We start from the raw sequence: 22,010 nt of genomic DNA on the forward strand, positions 1-22,010 counted from the left end.
CGATATCGCACATTCCACATTTAATCGCAGACACTGGTTTATCTCATTATTTCTGGAACTTAGATTACTCAGTGTAACATACAAGCTTCTCTATCCTTGTCAGTTCTGAGGTTTATATAATAATAATTCAGATGTGTTTTATGATTCTGATCAGTTGGTACATTTTTTACTGAAGGTCACAAAGAAAAAGTGAAACTACTGTTTTTACTTTGTTCTGGAAACAACATGATGACTTGGAAGCACAAATATAAAGGAAAAGAAATTTACTAAAAATGGCTTCTGTCTGTGATTGTTTAGGTTCTGCCTGACACGGAGTACCTTTGTGTTTAACTAGCGTCATATCTTATGTTTTTCTTGCTCCGGTGGCTCTTACTATTCATAAATTTTAAAGGACTTTATAATAATGTAAACATGTCTAAAATAGTGAGAGCAGCCTCCTAAAATGTAGGTATTGAATAGTTTAAATTTGTTTTTGTAAAATCAATAAATTAAAAAGCAGAATTCCAAGTCACTTATAATATTTCCTGTTTGTTTGGGGAATCTTTCAGAAAAGGTTCTCAAAGACCCTAATACTATTATACTTTTAACTTTCATTTTTGCTTATTCTGCATTGAATCATCTTTTACTACTTAAAACCAAAACTGGGTTTATTGAAACATTTAAATTTTAATTACTTTAATAAAGATGTAGAACTATAACCTAATGAAATTACTGGAATGAAATGAGTAAAATTTTAAAAAATGTAATAAGCTGAAGACTTGAGTATTTTATTAAGTGTGTAAAAGGCAAAAGAAAGTCACATTCTTCTGTACGTTTCCCCATGTGTTCCGTCTCAGATCAGTAGGGTGAAACATGCCATGTCAGAAATGACCTTTGCACTGTTGAACTGACTTTTTCAGGTAAATTTCCAGAAGAGTGAGTTCTGCACACAACTCACATTGCCAATAGTACTTGTGTGTGTAACTTCCTGTGCCTGTGATCAAGAGATACTGCTTTCAGCTGAGTGGTAGTGCTGAATTCCAATTTTATTCCTTACAATTCAGAGCCATGAATGTATTTTGTAGGGTGTTTATGTGTCTGTCAATCTATCAGATATCTCTGAAACATAACTTATGAGCAGCTTTACAATTTGTGACTTTGGAAGCATTTTTCTCACTCTTGGAAATAAAATCCTTTCTACTCTGTGCACGTTGACTGATAATTCAGTGTTGCACCAGAACCAGTCTTGAACCCACTTGCCTGCACATGGATCTGTTGGGAACTCCCTGGGAGCTCAAGGTACTGAGCGGTTTGTTCCAACAGGGAGCACTGTCTCAGTTAAGGAAACTAAGATATCCTCAGTGTTCCAGCATTCATTTCCTTTCTGACCTGTGGCTGGTGAAGCAATTCCTGCAAGGATTGCTAAGCATCACCCCAAGTGCCTTGTATCCCAACTCTTCCTTGATGCTTTGTAATTGTTGGGTGTATCGTTTTTCTCGTGCATACCCTTGGAACTTGAAGACTACACTCCCACACCATTTTTGGTAGACTTGAAGGATTCAGAGTCAAAATAGCAGGCTGGTCTGATGAGAGAGACCCCAAACCTCAAGACCCGTAGGACCAAATCTCCTTTTACTTGTTCCCCAGTCATATCTTACCTCCTAGATTTCCAGATGTGAGAGAGCACATGTGCCTTTTCTTCAGTATAACATGGCAATTAGATATGACAGTGATGGGTACCTAAGAAATGCCTAAATGGATAGAACATATAGACCCCCTCCCCCTTTAACTGTCCAAACATTCCCTTGCTTCATATCTTTGTTTTGTTCTACAGACTTTTCAGCAGCAAGTCATTTCTACTGGGGCACAAACCGTAACATCACATGACACTGACTTTACTCAAACCAGAAGATTTTTGTGCCAAGGTTGTAACATTGTATCATTACTTCATTGTATCTGTGTGAAATTTTTAATTTCACGCCCTGCAGACTTCACTGTCTTGCGTTCACTCTTTTCATGTTGTTGTATCATAGAAGGGTAAGTGCCTGGGTTGCATTCGTTTTGTATTGGTTTTTGGAGGCTTTTTTTTGTAAGTTAGAAGATCTGTTTCCTTTGAGTTTTCTGTATAAAATTAAGTGGGAATTGGTGCTAGAATAACATCCGTTAATTATTCATTCAGTCTTTGGCCTCTGCTGTTGCTACCAATAAGGTTGTCAGCTGTGGTGGTTTTCATGGTGAGAGCACATCTATTGAGTCTTGCCATTTCATTTTAATAACCTATCAGACAGTAGCTGGGAGCACCTTTTGGTCACTTCCAGCCTGGGCTGGATTCAAATAAAGAACCTGGAAGTGAGTGGCTTAATACCAGTCTCCTGAGCCATTCAGACTCTTACTTAATATTTTTGTAGCATATCCGTGATACCGGGTAGTTCCTGACAGAAGCACAGGGTGTCGACAGGTGTATAGTTTTCGAAAAGTAATCACGAGGAGCCCAAGAATGCCTTTAGTAGTTTTGCTGGGAATTAACAGACTAAAACTTCTCTTCCATACCCATCTGTTCAGCTGCAAAAAGCAGGTAATTTATCTCAGTGTGCCACCTACCACCTGTACAGTTTTTGAAGTAGGTTGTTAAAATGCAATGCCTACTGCCCAGGGGAGCCTGGCCCAAGAACCCTACACTCCAGGCTTTACTGCTGGCTTATACTAAGGGTGCCTTCTAATGCCATGTCAAGTCTGCTGACCTGTTTTGCCCTATCGTGGGTTCTCATGCTCACAATGTGACTCCTCGCTAGCCTGTTGTGTCCCCCTTTGATTCCTTTCTAACACGCTGACTTACACTGTGTTGGTGGTACCTGGTTTATTTCTATGGCTATTGTTATACCTCAGTAGCTTCTGCTGAATCATATATATCCTTCTCTTTGATGTATGAAATCTCAGGTAATTTAAACATTACCTCAGACAGCTGCAGCCAAATGGAGAAGAATGGAACTGCCTTTAGTCCATAGTCCTGTATAATAGAGTACACATTTGGGAGTTTGTCAGAACTTATGTAACAGAATGCTGTTCCTCTAGGGGGGTTGTGTTCACTGCCACAGCTCCAGGCCCCGTGGTCTCCAGTGGGCATTAGCTTAGTTCAGACACTTGCTCTAAAGGAAAACAGCTGGAGGCACTAAGATCAAGTAAAGAGCTGGCAAGTAGGAAAATTCTCTGTTCCAATCCAGCTAATTAAACAAATATGGTTTCTTTTGGTAAGTCACATGGAAGTCCTTGTGTCCCTCTCAGCCCACTGGAAGGGGAGTAGAAGAGTGGGGGATGGGATCTCACTGAAAAGCAGCTGCTGTCTGAGCTGCACTTTCCTGGGTAAATTAATCATTTTTAAACAGTGTGATTGAGTCTGAAGCATATATCAGATCCATCATCAGTGAGATGTAGCATCACAAGGAACATACAATCTAAGGGCCCTATCCAGCAAAGTGCAGAGCACTGTCACTTCTGTGGAAGTTGAAGGCACTCTGCTCCATGCAGGATGGGGCCATCTAGCCCAGACAATACAATATAGACACACGAGGCCTTATTCTTCACTGCATTGCTCCAGTTTCATACTAGTATAACTCCAGTAACAACGATAAAGTGACACTAGTGAAAAGTAGGGAGAAATGCTGGGGTGAATGACACGTGATGTACTGTGTGATCAGAAAATGGGTTTATCAAAAGGCAGTATAGGAACAGTCTTAGTACTCTTTGCTTACTATTAAACTCCATTCCTCAAAACTTCTAACGCATTGTTTCAGTCTTGTTGGTTCCTCACCATGTCTTCTGTTTGTGAGTCTCCTCTCATGCCCCAAATTCCATCTGAGGGATACCCAGCCCATTTACTGAAAATACCAGAGCATTCATTTTAGAGTACACACATTTATTTTATATCAAGGTCTTTCCAGCATCCAAATGAGCACCCTTCCCACTCCTCTGCCCTTTCTTGCCCCATTCCATGACAGCTGACTGCTAACATAAGCATGGGGTTTCCAGCCAGCGTGACTGTGTATGGCTATCTCCATGGCCACGCGGTTCCATGGCTCTGAAGCTAGAAGATGTTCACTCTTACTTCCCGTGTGTAATTCTAAGTAATGGGTTCTTAGCAGGGTCGCCAAATTCATCCATCTGTTGTCTATTTCTGTTCTAAAGACCAAGCAGCCATAAAGTTGAAAGCCATGTGGCATTTTGGAATCTTAAGTTTCAGACAAAGCATTTATGAATTATTTATGCCGAATGTGTTTTCAGTAATGTGCAGCATAAAATGGAATGAATGTGTATCCAGACCTGCCCCGAACTCTCCAAAGTGCATGGTAATAAACAGAATGATAACCAAGCATCACTTTTGCCCAGTAAGATTTAGAAGGCAAGCACTTTTCTTTTAGTTTCAACAGTTCTGTTCTTAATCCATGTCAGTTTGTCAACTTGAAGCTCTGCTCTTAGTTTTAAAGTACAGCTTGGTAAGAGACTTGCTCTTACTTGAAGGCACCTTTAGGTGCTTTTTCCCCTGTTCAACTGGAGTTAGTGTCTGCAAATTTTACTTGTCATGCTGGCATACAGCCACGCTAAATTATGTTTTAATTCACAATTAATAGGAAGTAGCAACTGCAGAGCAGCAAACCTTTCACTTAAAATGGCCATTATACCAGATCATGATTCCACAGAATGATTACGTTATTGAAGAATAGTTAAGGTATCTTTAGATTTTCAGACATTTGAAAGTGCTGGACTTACCTAATTTTTTTTTTAAACCTCCCTGAAATCACTCTTCCCCGTAAAGCCAGGAACACAGGACATTATATTCTAGCAGCCTAGTGTTTATGGGTATCTGAATTGTTTAACTGTAACTTGTTTTTCAGTGATGTAGCTGCCAGGGCAGATATAATTAAGGGAACAGAAGGATTTGGCTGCCTGATTCCACTATAAAACACTCCCAAGTCACAGCAGAAGAAATTAAACTATTCAGCAAGAGGAAGAATAGTGGAAAGCACTGGTAGGAGTTGGTGTTCGTTTAGGTGTTCCATTAGACTATGTATAAAATATTTCATTGAAGGGGGGTAGGGGGGGAAGAAACATTGAGATGAAGCTTCATTTTCAATTGTGCTGGTATAAAAAGGAAGAAAGGCTGCAATACTTTTCCACCCTAATGCAGAAAATTAATACAGAATAGGGGGAATCCTGGCTCCATTGAAGTCAATGTCAAAGCTCCCATTGACTTCAGTGTGGCAGGACGTCACCCTGTGTCTATTTAAAATCTGCATCCAGATCTTGCATCTCTGTATAATGAGGTCTTAAACCTTGCCCAGCTAATAGCATTTCTTGCCCACAATGGTTAGAAATTCAGTGACGGTTTACAGTTCAGTGACTAAATGACAAGGTAGGAAACTTTGGAATCATAAAACCATTATTAGTGCTTGACCTAAGAGTGCACAGATCTTCCGATTGCTGTACCTGTTGGAACAAAAAGCTGATTTATTATTTCTATGGCTGGCTAAGAATTTGGACTGAACTTGTAAAGAAAGGCAGCATGTTAATCCATGGAAATGATGAGTGAAGTCAATGGGTACTGCATGTGCCCAGCACCTCTGAAAATCAGGCTGTTCTTATTTAAGTGCCCATTAAGCATGCACATTTGGAACATGTTAGCTAATGCTTTGTAACCTGCGTGACATCTTTTAAAATGTGATGCTGAGGTGGTTTTGATTTAGCATCCATAAAGTTGTAGGCACTGTTCAGACAAGTAAAAGACCACCCCTGCCCCCAAAAAGATTGGTACTCAAAAGAGAGAGAGGGACTCTGAAAAGAGAAGCCAGAAACAAAGGCAGGACAGGAGAATGGAGAAGGGTTACACGTGTAAAATCAAGAGTGAACATTGGTGCTTCTGCACGTGCTCTGTCTGCTCAGTTCTTATTTTTTCTAAACATTTCTTTCTTCTCTTAAAAATGTATTTCTTAATGGCATAGTGAGATAGAGATTGTTAGGTGGGAATGACTGGTTGGGGTAAGGTTGTAAAAGCAAAAGGTTGGTGAGAATGATTCTGTAAGGGTGGACGGGAATGGAAAAAGAGAAATAAAGAGGGATTAGATGAGAAGTAGAAAAGACAATAGTGGCTTAGTCTCATTTGGAACAGTGAATGGTGAAGCCCAAAGTTCCTCCTCTACCTTGGTGGTCCTGTGCTTATTGGCGGATTTGCTCGCCTCACAGATTCACTCTGTGGGTTGGGAAACAGCCCAGAGACCTTCCCCTCTGGTAGAAGTCACAGTCCAGGTCAATTCCTCCTGTGTTTGATCAGGAGTTGGGAGGTTTGGGGGGAACCTGGGCCTACTCTTTACACCGGGTTCCAGCCCAGGGCCCTGTGGACTGCAGCTGTCTAGAGTGCCTCCTGGTACAGTTGCGCAACAGCTACAACTCCCTGGGTTACTTCCCCATGGCCTCCTCCCAACACCTTCTTTTTCCTCACCACCGCACCTTCCTCCTGATGTCTGATAATGCTTGTATTCAGTCCTCCAGCAGTATACCTACTCACTCTCAGCTCCTTACACGCCTCTTGCTCCCAGTTCCTGGCATGCACTTCCTCTCACCTGGCTCCCTTTGACCTTACTGGAGTGAGCCCTTTTATAGCATCAGAGGGGCCTTAATTAGAGTCAGGTGCTTAACAGCTGCACCTGACTCTTAGCAGGTTAATTGAAGTCAGGTTCTCATTAGCCTGGAGCAGCCCCTGCTCTGATCACTCAGGGAACAGAAAACTGCTTATCCAGTGGCCAGTATATCTCCCTTCTACTACTCTGCTGTTCCCAACTGGCCTGGGTCTATCACACCATGTAAGTCCCATGTAAATTCCATGTAAGTCCCACCATTTTTTGTCTGTTTTTTATGTTTTAGAATGAGGGCTGGGGTGAACAAAGGGTGACCAGACAGCAAATGTGAAAAATCGGACAGGGGTGGAGAGTAATAGGAGTCTATATATAAAAAAAACAAAAACCCAAAATCAGGATTGTCCCTATAAAATCGGGACATCTGGTCACCCTAGGTGAGCAGGAGATGGGAGGAGTTGAGTCATAGGAGCAAGGAAGTAGAAAAGCAGAGAAAGGGAAGCGAGGACATGGCGGGCGATAGGGAGGAGAGGCAGTGCTCTTTCACGGTTAAGTGGAAATAATGGGCTGTTGTTACACAAGAGGAAGTGGTAGCAAACAATTTCAATAATGAAGCACCAATGAGCACCAAGAAAAATGAGACTCACCAATCAGCCCGGATCCAGGGCAGAGGTCTCTGGGACACTGTGTTGAGCCCTTTGTCCTTTATTGCACTGATACTGTTCTGTCTGCAGTGGGCCAGGAATGTACCAACACCACTCAGCCAGTTTCAGGATCAAGGTCTTTTCAACACTCCTATTGATGGGAGCAAACCCTTCAGCATGATAAATGTGCCAAGCATGGCCAGTTCGGTTAGCCAAGGGTATGACACTACTATAAAAGTCTATTTCTTCCCTCCCTACTGCATGCCTGATCCTGCAAAGAACTGTTGTCTCTGATGGGATTGTTATTGCCAGTGACCTCACTGAATGTGAGCTAGTGTGTCTGTGGGAGTTGCGTATCAGGTTTTATGGCGTACAATGATATATTATGCTCAGATGTATTAATAGATAAAAATTAGGGTTTTGCAGAGTGAGGTGATGGCTACAAAAAAGGCCAATGTAATTTTGGGCTGCAAAGACATTTCATCATATAGCACAGAGCAGATTGTCCTAACAGCTCTGTTGTGACCATACCCGGGGAACATTGTGTTCAGTTCTGGGTGCCATATTACCAGAAAATATTGACAAATTAGAGGAAGCTCAGAGAAGAGCAATAAAAAATTATCACTAGGTTTGAGGGATTGATTTATGAGAAAAGATTAAAATATGTCTAGCTTGGATAAGTGATGACTTAGGTTGTTGGGGGGAACATAATATTCAAGTATTTGAAGGGTGTAACACTAGAGAAGGAGATGAATTTCTAAGTATTGCACAAGGATCTGTAACTATGAGTAATGGGATGAAGTTAGGAAAGGGAAAACTTTTGCTTCAACTTAGGCTGCCTCTAAGGAAAAACTCCGACAGAGTGTGTGTACGCAATATATGTGTACACAGAAAAACACCTTTCCCCTCCCGCAAATTGAAAAGGAAAAACTCATGGCACTAATATGGTGTTTACCCCGCATAACTCTGCTTCTGTGTTGCATCCATTCCCCCCTCCCCCTTTGTCTGATTTGTCTAATTAGACTGTAAACTCTTAGAAACATTTGTGCAGTGAGTCCCCAATCCTGATCAGGGCCTCTAGGTGCTCTACTAACATCTACATAAACAGTAACAGTCATGAGAGACTGAGATGTATTTGGCTCGGGAATGGCCTCCTAAGCAAAACAGCGAGAGCCCCACTGCTTGGGGCAAGTTCCAGGAAGCATGCTTTAGGGAACAGTTCTCCATGGGCAGGGAGATGTCTGGATGATCTATCAGGTCTTTTCCTTCTTGAGCTTGTGATTGTATGAATACTGCCTTAGAGAGTATCATGAAACATATCTGATATTGTGAGCTTTCTATTATGGAGGTGTTGGTTTAACAGCACTCTGGGATGCTCTCGCTAAGGACACTATGCAAATCAGTTGTGTGATGTATTTTAAATAAAAGGCTCAGATCTTTTTTTAATTACATAGAAAATATTCTGCAGCCTGATCATTTAGCTCGAGAGCTAAAATACACTGACATGTATTTGGAAAATATACAGTGGGTACCAGCACCCTGCACTACCAAAGATGATGTCAGGTTAAATAAAAATTGCATTGCGAGGTGTCTCATCTTCCCGACTCCTGCAATGAATGGAGAGTCTGGGGAGTGTCTCTGACTGTCCAGAAGTAAAAGATATGCAGTCACTCAAGCAGTTCCATAGAAACCAGCACTTTCCCTTTGCCTACAATCCTTTTTTCACCGCCTTGGCCTTTCAGTCCATGTGCTTATCTTCTGTTTCAGAATCCTGGGAGTCGTCAGACAGGGATGCCTGGGAATCTCAGAGCCTGCCTTGTTTCTAATTTGTTTAAATCCCTGAAGTTTTAACATCCTATTTTCACATTTATTTTCCCTATTGTTGTTTGTGTGGTTCTTCAGCCATTGAGTCAAACGAAAATGGCGAGCTCCTGTGAATCTGCTCCTGTCCTCTTTTGTTATGTCTTCGCTGCTGAGTTTTCTGGGCTCTTACTTACATAGTGCCCCTGACTTTTCCATCCATATGCACACAGATCTCTCAGCGAGTCAGTGATGCGCTCAATACCAGGTTAGCTGGCTTGGCTTTGGGATGGGAAGACAGTTTAAGCCTGATTTCTGCTTTCACTCAGACTGGTAACCTGCACTTTTTGCAGTGAGGACACAGGCTAAAGCACTCTGATAGTCCTCCAATGCCTTCCACAATTCCCCCAAGTGCCCAAAAAGACAGAAGCTCTCCCACAATCCACTGGGAAAAAATCAGAGTGACTCAGCCGACAGCAGCCCAAAGAACCATCAGATAGGCCTCCAGAAGACTAGTGACACCCTTGAGGGCGTGCAGCACCAGTAACTCAGGTAAGGCTTTGCAATTAGCTGTCTGCACCCCAGCTCGGCTAACTTGGTGATCAGACCAGGGTGCCAATCATCTGGGCTGACTCTGAAGTGAAGATACACACCTTTAGCTGCCATCACCTCTGACAGTAGGGTTGGCGAGTTGATTGCTTGGACTGCTGAACATCTGTATCTGTTCTTTTTCCCACCAAGGAGAGGTGGCTTTTGTTTGCTCTCCTATGTTAAATTATTTCTGTAAGGCTTTGAGAACTGATTTGCTGTATAACCATAGGCATTTGTAGCTAACCTATTTAAACTTTAGTTTCCCTTTCTGTGAAATGGGCTCCTCACCTTCTTGTAGTATTAGTAGCTGTAGTTAATGTTTGTAAAGTGCTTGGAGATGGATAGTGCTTAGAAGTACAAAGTACTAGTATAATATTGTGCCTCCAAGCTTCAAAACCTGCTCTAATCCAAAGGCAATTCATGTAACGTTAGTAAATCACTTGGAGGTTTATGTTGAGAATTCAAGCAGAAATATGAAAATAAACTTTTTATATCATTGGATACATGCAGATAAATAAAAGTAAACCTGTACAGCTACTAATCTCTGATGCCATATTGCTGGTGTGCTTTGTTGAAATGTCATCACCTTGCAGAAAAGACGCTGTGTGTTTTCTAGACATTTATGGTCAAAGAATAAATTTTCAGGGACTGTAAATGAAAAGATATCTCTGAACATGATGATCAAATAATACGTGACACTGCTTGTTTAAGGAAATATACATATATCTCACTGCCAGAGTGTTTATGACTCTAATAAATCTAGTTATTTTGCCGAGTAGGGAAATTTTTACTGACTCCGGCAAATATCAAATTTGTTTGGTATTGTGCTGTTTTCTGCAGACAGGAGCAAATGATTTTATTACTTAAACTGTACAGGGCAATACAAAAACATAATACAGCTAAATGCGTACTTTATGTATTGTACTGCGTACATGAAATGTTACATATTTCAGAATGCAATGTCCTATTCCATAATCTAAATGTATTTAATATTTCAGCCAATCAGGGTGGAATGATGCAGTACAGTTACAGCTCCATAACTACTGGGTTTTTTCCCCTCCTCCAGTACACAATTTCCTGCATTCATATTGGTTCTGGGTGTCAATTTTGCATAACCATGGCATTTCTCAGTAACTCCATGGTGTGTAATTCCCTGTACTCTGATTGGTCAGCAGCTTTTATAGCGAGAATACAAAGGTTCGTTTAGTCACTGCGTAGTGATTTCTCAGACTCTGTACTGTGAATGTACGAACCTATTGTTCCTGGACCAGCAATCACATTTGAGTGCATTTCAGCTGTGCGAATCCCAGATTGTTCCTGCTGATTCACTTTTGAAGCACGAAGCAAAATAAAACACTTTCCTAGTGTTCTGGGTATGAAAGTCCAGCTGACCAGTAAGCTGAGGGGAGTGGAGGTGATGGGGCGGTTGTACTTCCCTTTTGACACTCAGTCAAACTATTTTATTTCTGGAGTATTTTCTTCTTTCATTTAAAATATGAACATTTAATTTACGATGTTAAGAATCATATTAATTTATTATTGTTTCTTGTCGCCTCAGTGATCGGCTAAGAAACTCCTCCACCTTTGCTGGTTATAAACTCCCCCAGACTCTTAATATTTAATTAAAATGTAAAACTTAAGAAAAAAGTATGGGGTAAAGTTTTCAAAAGTGTCTACACGACTCAGGCGCCTTAGTTGTTCAGGTGCTTTTGAAGTTTTACCTTTTGTCTTTAATGTGCAGAGCTGATAAACTGTGCAGGAGCTGGAGTGCCCATTGTAAACTCTATAACTCTACGTCAGAGTTCACCTACAGCTGGACTCTTTCCTAGGTCACATCCTCTCTTTTTCTCCTGCTGCTTAGAGCCCTGCACGCCAATCCTGTGTGCTCTCTCTCCTACATAGAGTTCGTGGAGCTTATAATAATCTCAGGCTTCCAATGGTGAAGAGATTTGTTGAGAAGAAATTGTGGCCCGGTTTTCAGGTGTGTTGAGGACTTGCAACTCCCACTGACTTCCAATTCCCAGAAAACCAGGCCCCAAATAACCTACGATTTAGGACAATAAAAATAAAACTAGGTCTGTGCAGTAGTTATCAGTGAGAATAAACAATGTTAATGTTTTTATACTGAGCAGCTAGTTATGAACAGACAAGGTAAACACCAGAATAACTTTCCAAAAGTGAAAAGCACTATTTTTTCCAAGATCCATGATCCTTATGCTGCTGGTCGGATCAATCTAACACTTTCTCAGCAAATTCTCCTCTAGCATGATGAAATACACACATTTTTAGGCTGACAGAGGTTAGGGGTGGAAAAATGGCCATGGGGAAGTGTCAAAATCAGGCTGAGAAAAGTGACTGTTCTACAGCATAACTCCATAACGCACTGTCAGTCAGGGCTTCCGAAAGAAGGTGATTGTGGCAAATAAGTAGCCTGAGTTCATGCTAACTTTAAAAGGGCAATGAGAAGCCTTGCAAGTCTGACTCCTGCCCTCCACCCCAGAATTTTCTTTCTTTCTGTGTGTGTGGGGGGTAACCCATAGAAAATTCTGTGCACAAAACTAACACTGATGTAGCACTTTGGTTGCACAATCAAACACCCAGAAGTCAGGAAATTCCAGGCTAAGGCTACTAAGGCACTTTTCATGTTGCATGTGTGAATTTTTTTCCTTGTTAAATGAAAACTGTAAAGCTACTTTTTTCTGTAAATTTGCTCCATAAGGATATGCAGCTTTGGCAACTGAAGACTGAAGTTTCCTGAGTTTTGAGCACTCGATCTTGCAGCCGTTGACATCATGGAATCATAGAAATGTAAGACTGGACGGGACCTCAGCAGGTCATCTGATCCAGGACTAAGTATTATCTAGACCATCCCTGACACGTGTTTGTCTAACCTGTCCTTAAAAATCTCCAATGATGGAGATTCCACAACCTTTCTAGGCATTTTGTTCCAGAGCTTAATTACCTTTACAGTTACAAAGTTTTTCCTAACGTCTAGTCTAAATCTTTCTTCCTGCAATTTAAGTCCATTACTTCTTGTCCTATCCTCAGTGGCTAAGGAGAAGTATTTATCTCCCTCTTCTTTATGGCAAACTTTTATGTACTTGAAGACTATGATCATATCCCCCATCAGTCTTCTCTTCTCCAGACTAACCAAACCCAGTTTTTTCAATTTTTCCTCCTAGCTTATGTTTTCTAGACCTTTAATCATTTTTGTTGCTCTCCTCTGGACTTTCTCCAGTTTCTCCAAATCTTTCCTGAAGTGTGGTGCCCAGAACAGGACACACTACTCCAGTTGAGGTTATAGTTTGTGATCCACTGATAACCCTGATCCTTTTCTGCAGTCCTTCCTAGGCAGCCATTTCCAATTTTGTATGTGTACAATTGATTTCTCCTTCCCAGGTGTAATACTTTGCATTTTTCCTCATTGAATTTCCTCCTATTTATTTCAGACCATTTCTCCAGAGTGTCAAGATCATTTTGAATTATAATCCTGTCCTCCAAAGCACTTGCAACCCCTCCCAGCTTGGTATCATTTGCAGACTTCATAAGTGTACTCTCTATGCCATTATCCAAATCACTTATGAAGATATTGAATAGAATCAGACCCAGGACAGATCCGTGCAGGACCCCACTTGATAGGCCCCTCCAGCTTGATTGTGAACCATTGGTAATTACTTTCTAAGTACACATTTCCAACAACTGTGCACCCACCTTACAGTAGTGTCATGCAAGTCTGCAGTGCCATATAAATAGTAATGAACCCTATTTTAATTTTCTTTAATCAGTGCATACCAGGGATCTACATGCTTTCTTTAGAAGAAGGTATATTTTAGAGTCTGAACATGTTGGCAATGTCCCTTTAAATATTCGGATACCAATAAATGTTGAGAAAATTGCCTTTGTGAGGTTCAAGGCATGCTGGATCAACTCCGTTGCCTCCAGCCAGCTGCTGTCTGATGTCACCTAGACAAATCAGGGCAAACTATTTTCATGGGATTAAACACTAAATACCTGCAAGGAGCATTCTCTTTATCAGATAATGCTCCGTTAGCAGAGTTTGTTCGCTTTATTGCATATATAACTGTGGTGTCAAATAGACTGATTTACAATGTCTGGTCTTTTAAATAATCTTTGCTATTTGCTGCTCTTGTAATCTGCCAAATCATTTAGCCTTCCCGATAGCAGAAATGCTGTAAAAGTTAGATAAACTTGCAGAAAAAATTAGCTCCAAGGTGCTGCTGAACACTGGCGGCTGCACGTTCATTGCAAACACACTTGCTGGTTTGTGTCGTCTCCCCCCATCCCCCAACCTAATCTGTGATTGAATGTGGTTGCTGGAGAAATTGAAATTTTATGATCGAGCCGCAGGCAGGGAGATAAGCATTTATATGTTAGGCTAGATGAATCTAGTAGGGAGGTTTAGGTGTGGCTAATGAAACCAGAGTGTGTGAGAGCTGGATTTCTTCTTTGATGCATGGAATGTATATAAATGTGTCTGGTCCAAGCATTCCACATGTCAAAAGCTCATCTTTGTAAAGTTGTGGGACCAACTTTTAAACTGGGACTTTGGATGTCCATGCTGAGATGCCTTAGAGGCGCTCAATTTTCAGAGGGCTGATGCTCAGCACTTACAGAAAATCAAGCCCCTTTTAAAGTCTCTCAGGTTGGACATCCAAAATCATCATTAACTTCTAAAAGTCTTGGCCAGAATACTTATAATATGTCATCGCAGAGAACGGTTAGCCATTCAAGTGGTCAAGTTCAATAGAATTCTGTCTTGTTTATTTTATTTGAACTCCTTATCTGTGACTCTGTTGGCTGGTTTGAACAGACAAATTACAAGGGGACCTAGAAAGGCTGCAAACACAGGCAGGAAAGTCACAAAAAATGCAAGCTAGGGGGAAAGAATGTGATCTCAGTTAGAGGGAATAATGCAGTAATGGAGTTGCAGTGCAGTAATGGTGAGCCAGATAAACCTAGGAATGATAGTGGATGGCAAATTGGAGGGAACAGTAACAATGATTGGAGGAGTGAAAGAATTGACTTACCAGTGCAAAAAAAGTTTGAAAGAACTAAGGTTGTCATCAGAATCCACAATTGCCCACTGGGGGGGCGGTCACTGGGTAAAGGTTAGATCTTTGACAGTTGCTTTGTGTACCATGTGCTAAATTCCAACCTGGCTGAGAAGTAACTGAGGTTAGGCAGCATAGTCTTGTGGTTCAGACCCCTGACATGCTACTACTTTATTTGATGAACTTGGGCAAGTCACTTAGCTTATCTGTGCCTCAGGGTCCCATCTATACAATTATCCATGTGGTATGTTGCAAGAGGGACCTAAATTCTGCAGCAAGGCCCCTGGGTTTCTGGAGCAGAGCTTGCAGCAGCTTCATTTAAATTCGAAAGTGGATGTTACTATTGGATCAAATACAGTGATGAATAATGCAGCCCAGTGTCATAGTATCTGTGTTTGTTTGGATATTAAATTCCATTTATTGTATGCTCTCTTCCCACATTTTCAGTCTTCAGCATGTAGGAAACCTTTGTGCACATTGCAGACAGTGGTGGTGAGCAGCTGGAGGCTGACCCCCGACGTAGCGTGGGAGACAAGTGAGCACAAGCATGTCAGTGCTATTTCTGCTAAAATGATCGGTGGTGAAATACCTAGCTGTTGACATGTAAATTCTCTCCCTTAGTTTTTAGAATTGACACTCCACTGAGGACAGAGATAGTTCGTACCCCATGGCACTGTTGTTTCAGACTGCTTGCACAGTCAGGAAGGCATCATTGTTTGATTACACTAGAGTTGTATTTTAAGGGACTTCCCCCCACACTAATGACAAGAAACATAATTTAGAAGGAATCAAGGTTAGGCTCAAGGTTGCAGTTCAAAAGCAAGGGGTGAATTCTGTGGCAAATTCCACAAGTATGAAATACACTGGGCCCAGCTAGTGTTTTACCTTTGTAAAGTGCTTTGAGTGCCTGCCTGCACGGGGAAGTCTCTCTGTGTGCAGATTATTAGTAATTGTATGCATTATTATTTGAATAGTGTAAACACCCAGGGGAAAAGGTATTGCTTAAGCTGGAACAGGGAAACAACAAGATGGAACTGAGGGGGAGGGATGCTTAGGCAGGAAATCAGGCAAACTTCCTCAGAGAGATTTCCTAAACTGGGGAATGGCCTCCCATGGGAAGTGGTGGAAGCTGTCTTGCTTGAAACATTTAAAACTGGACACATGATAAGAGTAGAAAATATAATGTAATGATCAGTCCCACACTGGCATGTAGCTCCGGTCTGATCCTGTGTGAATATTAATAGGAAGCTCTGTCTAAGCAGCCTAGAGTAATTGCCAGTACTCAGTGTATGTTACTGCACGAGTAGGCTTGTAAACCTCCTCTGCATCTGCACTGAACACTTACAGGACAGCTTGAGTGATGTTTAGCATCTTTGCCTTTTCTCTTGATGCCTGAGCTGTTGATTTTGTGTTACTTTGTCTGGATTATATTCCTTCAGTCACACACAGATTCCATATATTGCATAGAGATTTATAAGAAGCACGTGTGTTTTGTAGCACAAAGAATAAAGGTGCCTGCTGTTTTCAAATCCCTAGGAACCTAAATCAAGGGCAGAGCCTATTCAGGCAAGTGCCGCACGTTTATGAGTCACGTGTTGAGCTGTCATGCCGTGAGCTGTTCTATCCTGAATCTCTGAGCTGTAAATGAGACGCTGTCCAATTCAACAGGAAACCTGGTGAAACTGAAGTGCTCTCAAAATAAAGGGCCCACTAAAGCTTTGCCTCTCCTTCACTGCCTCCACATTGGCACCTTAGCAGCAGTTGCAGTGCTGTGATCCCTCCTGTCATGCTCGGCGCTATTGCACAGGTTTCGCTCTAGTCTGGAGGACGGAGTTAGGAGTGTTCATTTCAAACTGTGTTTGATGCGATGGTGTTTAATAGGACTGCATTTTCATGGTGTTTTTCTCCAGGTATGAGGCCTCCCTTATTGAGTTGGTTGAAGCAATGAGTCCAGTCGCTGCCCCAGGACACCACTACGGAGAGTCTTACGACTGGAAGAAACCCCATGCCCCTCGGAATGGGAGCCCCAGAAAATCTGTGTGGTGCCAAGCCCCTCATAGTACCCGAAGCAAAATGGAGGAGCTTGAGGAGAGCCGGATCCTGGAGGATATTTTCTTCATTTGATGAGGCTCATTACTCTGCAGCCAATCTGTGGGATTTTTCGGACCTTGTTCCTGTTTCTGCTCTAGATTTGTTAATCGCAGTATCACTTTTAAATTATTTGACAAATGATTGTCTCCCTCCTTGCCAAGGAGTTAGTACAGTAGCTTCCTCTTTCACTTAGAATTTAGTAATCATGCTGCGAGAATAACATTTTTTTTTCTTTTTGAACAGTCCAATCAGAAGGTGTTAGTAAATTTTGGGTAAACTTTTCATGTGCCAAGCAATTATTCTAAAATATAATTAAATCCACAACATTTTGGAGTCGATTGAAGTCATAGCTTAGCCAGCCCTCATATGAGAAGTATATTTCATTATCGATTTTTTTTAGCTATAAAGCAGTTTGCAAGAGCTGCAGAACACAGAAGACCCACTGCATTTCAATTAGATTATTTCTAATTAAAAAGCAGCCTGTTTAAAACCTAACAATGTTACGAAGGTACAAGCACTTGAATATTGTTTCCAATGATTCTGTGATCTACCGTTGCCTTCAGCATTCTGATATTTACCGTGCTGAGATGTTAGGAAGCATATACTCAGCTCAGCTGTATAATGTCTAATAACATTAATGGGTGTTGCAGGGTTAATGCACTGTGCATCTGTTTGAAAGTAGTCTGCCTTAAATCAGTGCTATTTGACATAGTGTGTATGCTGGGAACCCTATTGCCAACTCCTTAAATATCTCATAGAGCCAGGCAATGTACAGGTCCAAACTGTATTTGATGTGCTCTTCAGAATGAGATAGATAGTAGTTATAGAGTAAGAACAGTCTTAAGGCATTTTCACTAACTTGCACTATTTTGATACCGTTTCCAGGTTCCATTGTAAATAAGACAAATCTGTAATTATTTCTACTAGCAGCTCGTAATGCACGTTTCCCTGCCGGCTTTAATTATTAATGCTCTATCTATTTCAGTTTATTTAAACGCACTCCCATCTACTTCATGCACTTGGTTATTTAAAGAAATGTGCAGAATGGGTAAAAATGACTGCAGATTACTGGATGAATGGACATTTTCTGCACAATGCAGTATTCATATTTTCTTGTAACATTGTAGCCACTGGCAAGTGTTCCTAGAAATATGAAGCTGAAATATTCCTTTCACACAATAAAAGTGCAGCTAGAGAAAGTCAGAATCACAGCGGTACAGACAAGCTCTAGGCTATTTGTTTCCAGCCACTGGTATATGGACCAGTACTGCTTTTTTCAGTCTATTGTGACTGGTCCTCCAGGCTCCTGTTCCATACCTCCATGGCAGTGAGCCCCTGGACTTGTCCCTGATGTACTGCTGTTGTGTGCCTCCCATGCACTTGTGCATGCACCAATCCACAGTGCCACCCTGTCCCTCAGTGGAGCTGGCAAGGCTTGGTGATGAGGCCCAGGCTGTTCTCTGGCTGGCACATGCATACTGTACAGTGTGTGGAACATGTATTCACTGAGACCAAGATTTGAGGAGTTGAAACCTTGGAACTGATTATTTTTAAAGGCATTTCTGGGAATTATGAGGTGGCCATCCCTTCTCTTGAGGAGCCCCAACTGTTAAACTACCTCAGCTGGGTGGCAGCGGATTAGCTTTTGCAGCGTCGTGGGGCAGATGGAATTTTGTGAAGGCCAACAGCAGCACAGGGCTCCTATAGTGAGGAATTAAAAAGGGTGACGGGGAGGGAAATACCACAGCCTACATTATTCCAGACAATTTTTTCTAATCTAATGTTATTTACAAATTAGTTGATGTCCTTTTCTTGCATCACAGCTGAATTTTAAAAGCTTGTTGGAAAAATACAAGGACAGAAGAGATAGGAGCAGTTTTCCTGCACCCGTGAGCCTGGTGAGAAACGGTGCCCGTATCATTTGTTTCTCTCCAGCCATTCCTATGGATATTTACAGTCTCTTATCAGTATCCTGCCATGACATGTATCTGCTCCTTAATCCACTGGGGACAAGCTTTGTCTAGAGAATTCTGTCCTAAGGTCCCACGGACCTGGCAAGTGATCCATCACTGGACTGGCTGGGGGAGTCTCTCTTCAGTGTCCTTCATGTTTCTGCTCCTTGGGCACAGAGGATCAAGTTTAACATAGTTTGCTTTGGCCTTAGAAAGAAAGAAAAATTCAGGAGAGGCAGCTGGTATTTGGGGGGAACAAGGAGGGAATAGACAATAGGACATGGGTTTGGATTTTTTTTTTAAGATTTTGCTTTTGTAGAAGAAATGCTTTTCTGGGTCTAGACCAAATGCGAGCCTTCAGTTTCTGGTCTGGGTCTAGACTGAACACCTTCAATTTCTGTTCTTCTCCAGATTGACTGTAACTGTAATTGCCTTTTTTAACAAACACTAACAGCAAAAATGACATTTGAAAGGTGCCTTTGCGTACATATTCCGGAATTCTCCATGGGAGCATTATGCTCTCTAGTGCTTCATGGGTGCCAATATTTAACCACGCTCAGATTTTTAATTATCCTTTTTGTCTGTTAATTATTTTAACTCTGATGGTGTTTTTGTCTTGAATCTGTATTTTGGTGGGAATTGTATTTTAAATGGACATTGTCAAGGTTTGGGGCCTCAAACATGACCACCTCTACATCCGTAGGAGCTATACATGAAGCATGTTTTGCATGTTGTAGCAAAGAATTCTGGAATGAAGAGGTTTAAAATTATCTTGTTGGGAAAGACCTCTAGATTCTAATTATCCAGTAAACATGAACTAGGAGAGGCTACTAATTTGGTAGATCCTAAAGAAACAAACCTTCTCCAGTTGGCTCTACTGTTGTAGTTAGCAGCAGTAGACTAAGAATAGTGTTAGCAGTCAATGCAAGCAAATATATTTTGCCACAAGGCACTACAAAGTTAAAGTTATTAAAACATTTATAGCCTTGGAAGAAAATCAATTGTTGTCAAATCGAAAAGGACAAAATCAGTATTTGGGGTAGGGAGGGGAATTATTTTCCATCTTCTAAAACAGTAGAGGGAATGCAAAAATAAACTAGCAAAAGCAATCACATGACTGTGTCCTTTTCAGTTTAAACTCCTATATTAGCCCCCAGTGGGGAGATACTCCAGCCCATGATTTTGTCCAGAGTCTCCCAGATAATAAGCTTCAGCATCAGATAAGGCTGTGTCTTACAGGAAGCTTGTGGGGTAACACATCTCCTACTAAGGTTACTCTCCATTCCTTGACTTTGTGTTTCTACCTGAATGGCTTGTATTTCCAACACCTGCTGTGTTTGTGTGGTCATCTCTCTTGCACACTCTGTAAGCAGAGGATCTGTAAACAATCACGCTTTCATTCTACTTCCTAGCCTCTCTGGTTCTACTTGGTGAATCCTATCTTAAACCCAAGCATATATTTATATATGTGTGTGAGGTTTTAATTTAATAAATTATCTGCTTTTTTTTCATTTTATCTTTGAGAGCTTCAATTATTGCATTATCTTTTCCTTTGTTTTGTCATGCCTGAGTATAGCAATAGACTCTCCATTGTTAGATATTTTGGTAACCTTCAACACCACTGGTGATGATGAGGTGCTGCCCACTTATCTATAGGCCCTAACAGGCTAGGCAAGTCCAGTAGGGAAGCTTGGTTCACGTTTTCTTTCAGAGATCCCAGAAAAAGACAAAGTGCCCCACAGTTCTTCCCCAAGAGCTCTTGTTTTTGTATTGTCCCACAGGGACCAACCTTATCACCCTCTTCAACCTGTTTGTGACATCACTGGGGGTGATGGTGAGAGGCTATGGACTGAAATGTCGGCAGTATGCTGATGACACCTAGCTCTGTCTCTCCTCAGTAAGCCCTAATGCCGTTGACTTCCTGCTGTCCTAGTATGTTGTGAGGTTAGGTACCTGTAAAATAGCTGGTTTAGGCTTACCCAAGCATAACAGCCTCTGTCACGGGATTGAATTTGGGACCTTCATCTCCAAACGCACAAGGCTCTGGCACTAGAGCTAAAGAATAACTCCATTAGCTGATTGATTTATCCAACTTGTGGGCCAGCCGTTAGAGGCGGGACACAACGTGCTTAGCCCATGTGTTACACCAAGGAAGGTGGAGGTGATGCTTACCAGCAGGGGGCAATGAAAATGCCCTCAATCGAAGAGCTTTGTTCATGGATTGTCAGTTGTCACTCAATTGCTGGGTCCTGCTGCGCTAATTTCTGCTTCTACATTCGCAGAGAGGACCAGTGGCCAGAAATGTCTTCAGCTGGCCTATCAATTGCCTCCTGTCCTCTGTGATGTAAAGGCAGTCCATGCCTTTGTCACTTCATAGAAAGAAGGCTGTATGCTCTACCTTGGGCTGCCCAGGAAGCGTCGCTATTGCAGAAGTTGTTGGTCAGCCTTCTAATCAGGAAGGACTCAGGAGGGCACATCACACCAAATACTCTGACCTACAATCAAATTCCCTATCCACTTACAAGACAACCTCCAACTGTTGGTCAGTATTTACACAACCCTAAATGGTATATGATTTAGCTATTTTGGTGAAACCTTGTCCCTTGGAACATACTAACTTCTGAGGACACTGTTTTACCGTCCTCAGGTATTTGATGGTGGTGTTTTCAGTAGATAGCTCTTAAATATGGAGGTCACTCCCATATCTGTTAGAGCTTGATCCTTGCAGGTTGCAATGCAAGGCTATGTAGGCTTTTTTCTGACTCTGTTTGATCTCCCTCTAGCAAGTGGCTCCTGGCTGGCTGTCCCTCTGCTCCATCCCACATCGTAGTAGGGGCTAGCATTCCCCCAAGACAGTGATATCAGATGCAAGCAGAGTATTGACCTAAATTTGGGGAGACTATTAAATAAACTATGAAAATGCACCAAGATAATAGTGCTGGGAGCTTTCAAAAATATATCTGGGAGGAGATAATTCCCATAGCATCCTGACAGGCTTGACAAGCAAACCACACACAGCAGCACTGAAATACAACCACATCTGGGGTGTAATCAGCAACTCCACAATAACTGACTCTGTACAACCGTGACAGGAGGGGAAATGTTGGCTATGAATACCAAGGCAATCTCGTGATCTTGTGGAAAGCGCCATGAGGTTTTTAATATCCACATAGATGAGATACTTTTTAAGGTCTTATCCTGAAGAAGTTTCACATGGTTTAATGGAGCTCAGTGTGTCTTCTTCAGAAGGAGGAGTGG

At 41.7% G+C, this 22,010-nt stretch overlaps 1 protein-coding gene across 1 annotated transcript in view; it reads left to right on the top strand.

The window, feature by feature from the left end:
* Nucleotides 1–20,268, top strand: part of KIAA1328 (KIAA1328 ortholog) — a 262,209-nt gene extending 241,941 nt beyond the window's left edge. The window contains exon 11 of the mRNA XM_050943589.1: nt 16,620–20,268. Within this exon, the coding sequence (XP_050799546.1) occupies nt 16,620–16,833 (214 nt within the window). The 3' untranslated portion in view covers nt 16,834–20,268. The remainder of the gene's footprint in view (nt 1–16,619) is intronic.
* The last annotated feature ends 1,742 nt before the right edge of the window (nt 20,269–22,010 follow it).

This window comes from Gopherus flavomarginatus, chromosome 3 (genome assembly GCF_025201925.1).
Source record: "Gopherus flavomarginatus isolate rGopFla2 chromosome 3, rGopFla2.mat.asm, whole genome shotgun sequence".
In the NCBI taxonomy this organism is placed as follows: Eukaryota; Metazoa; Chordata; order Testudines; family Testudinidae; genus Gopherus; species Gopherus flavomarginatus.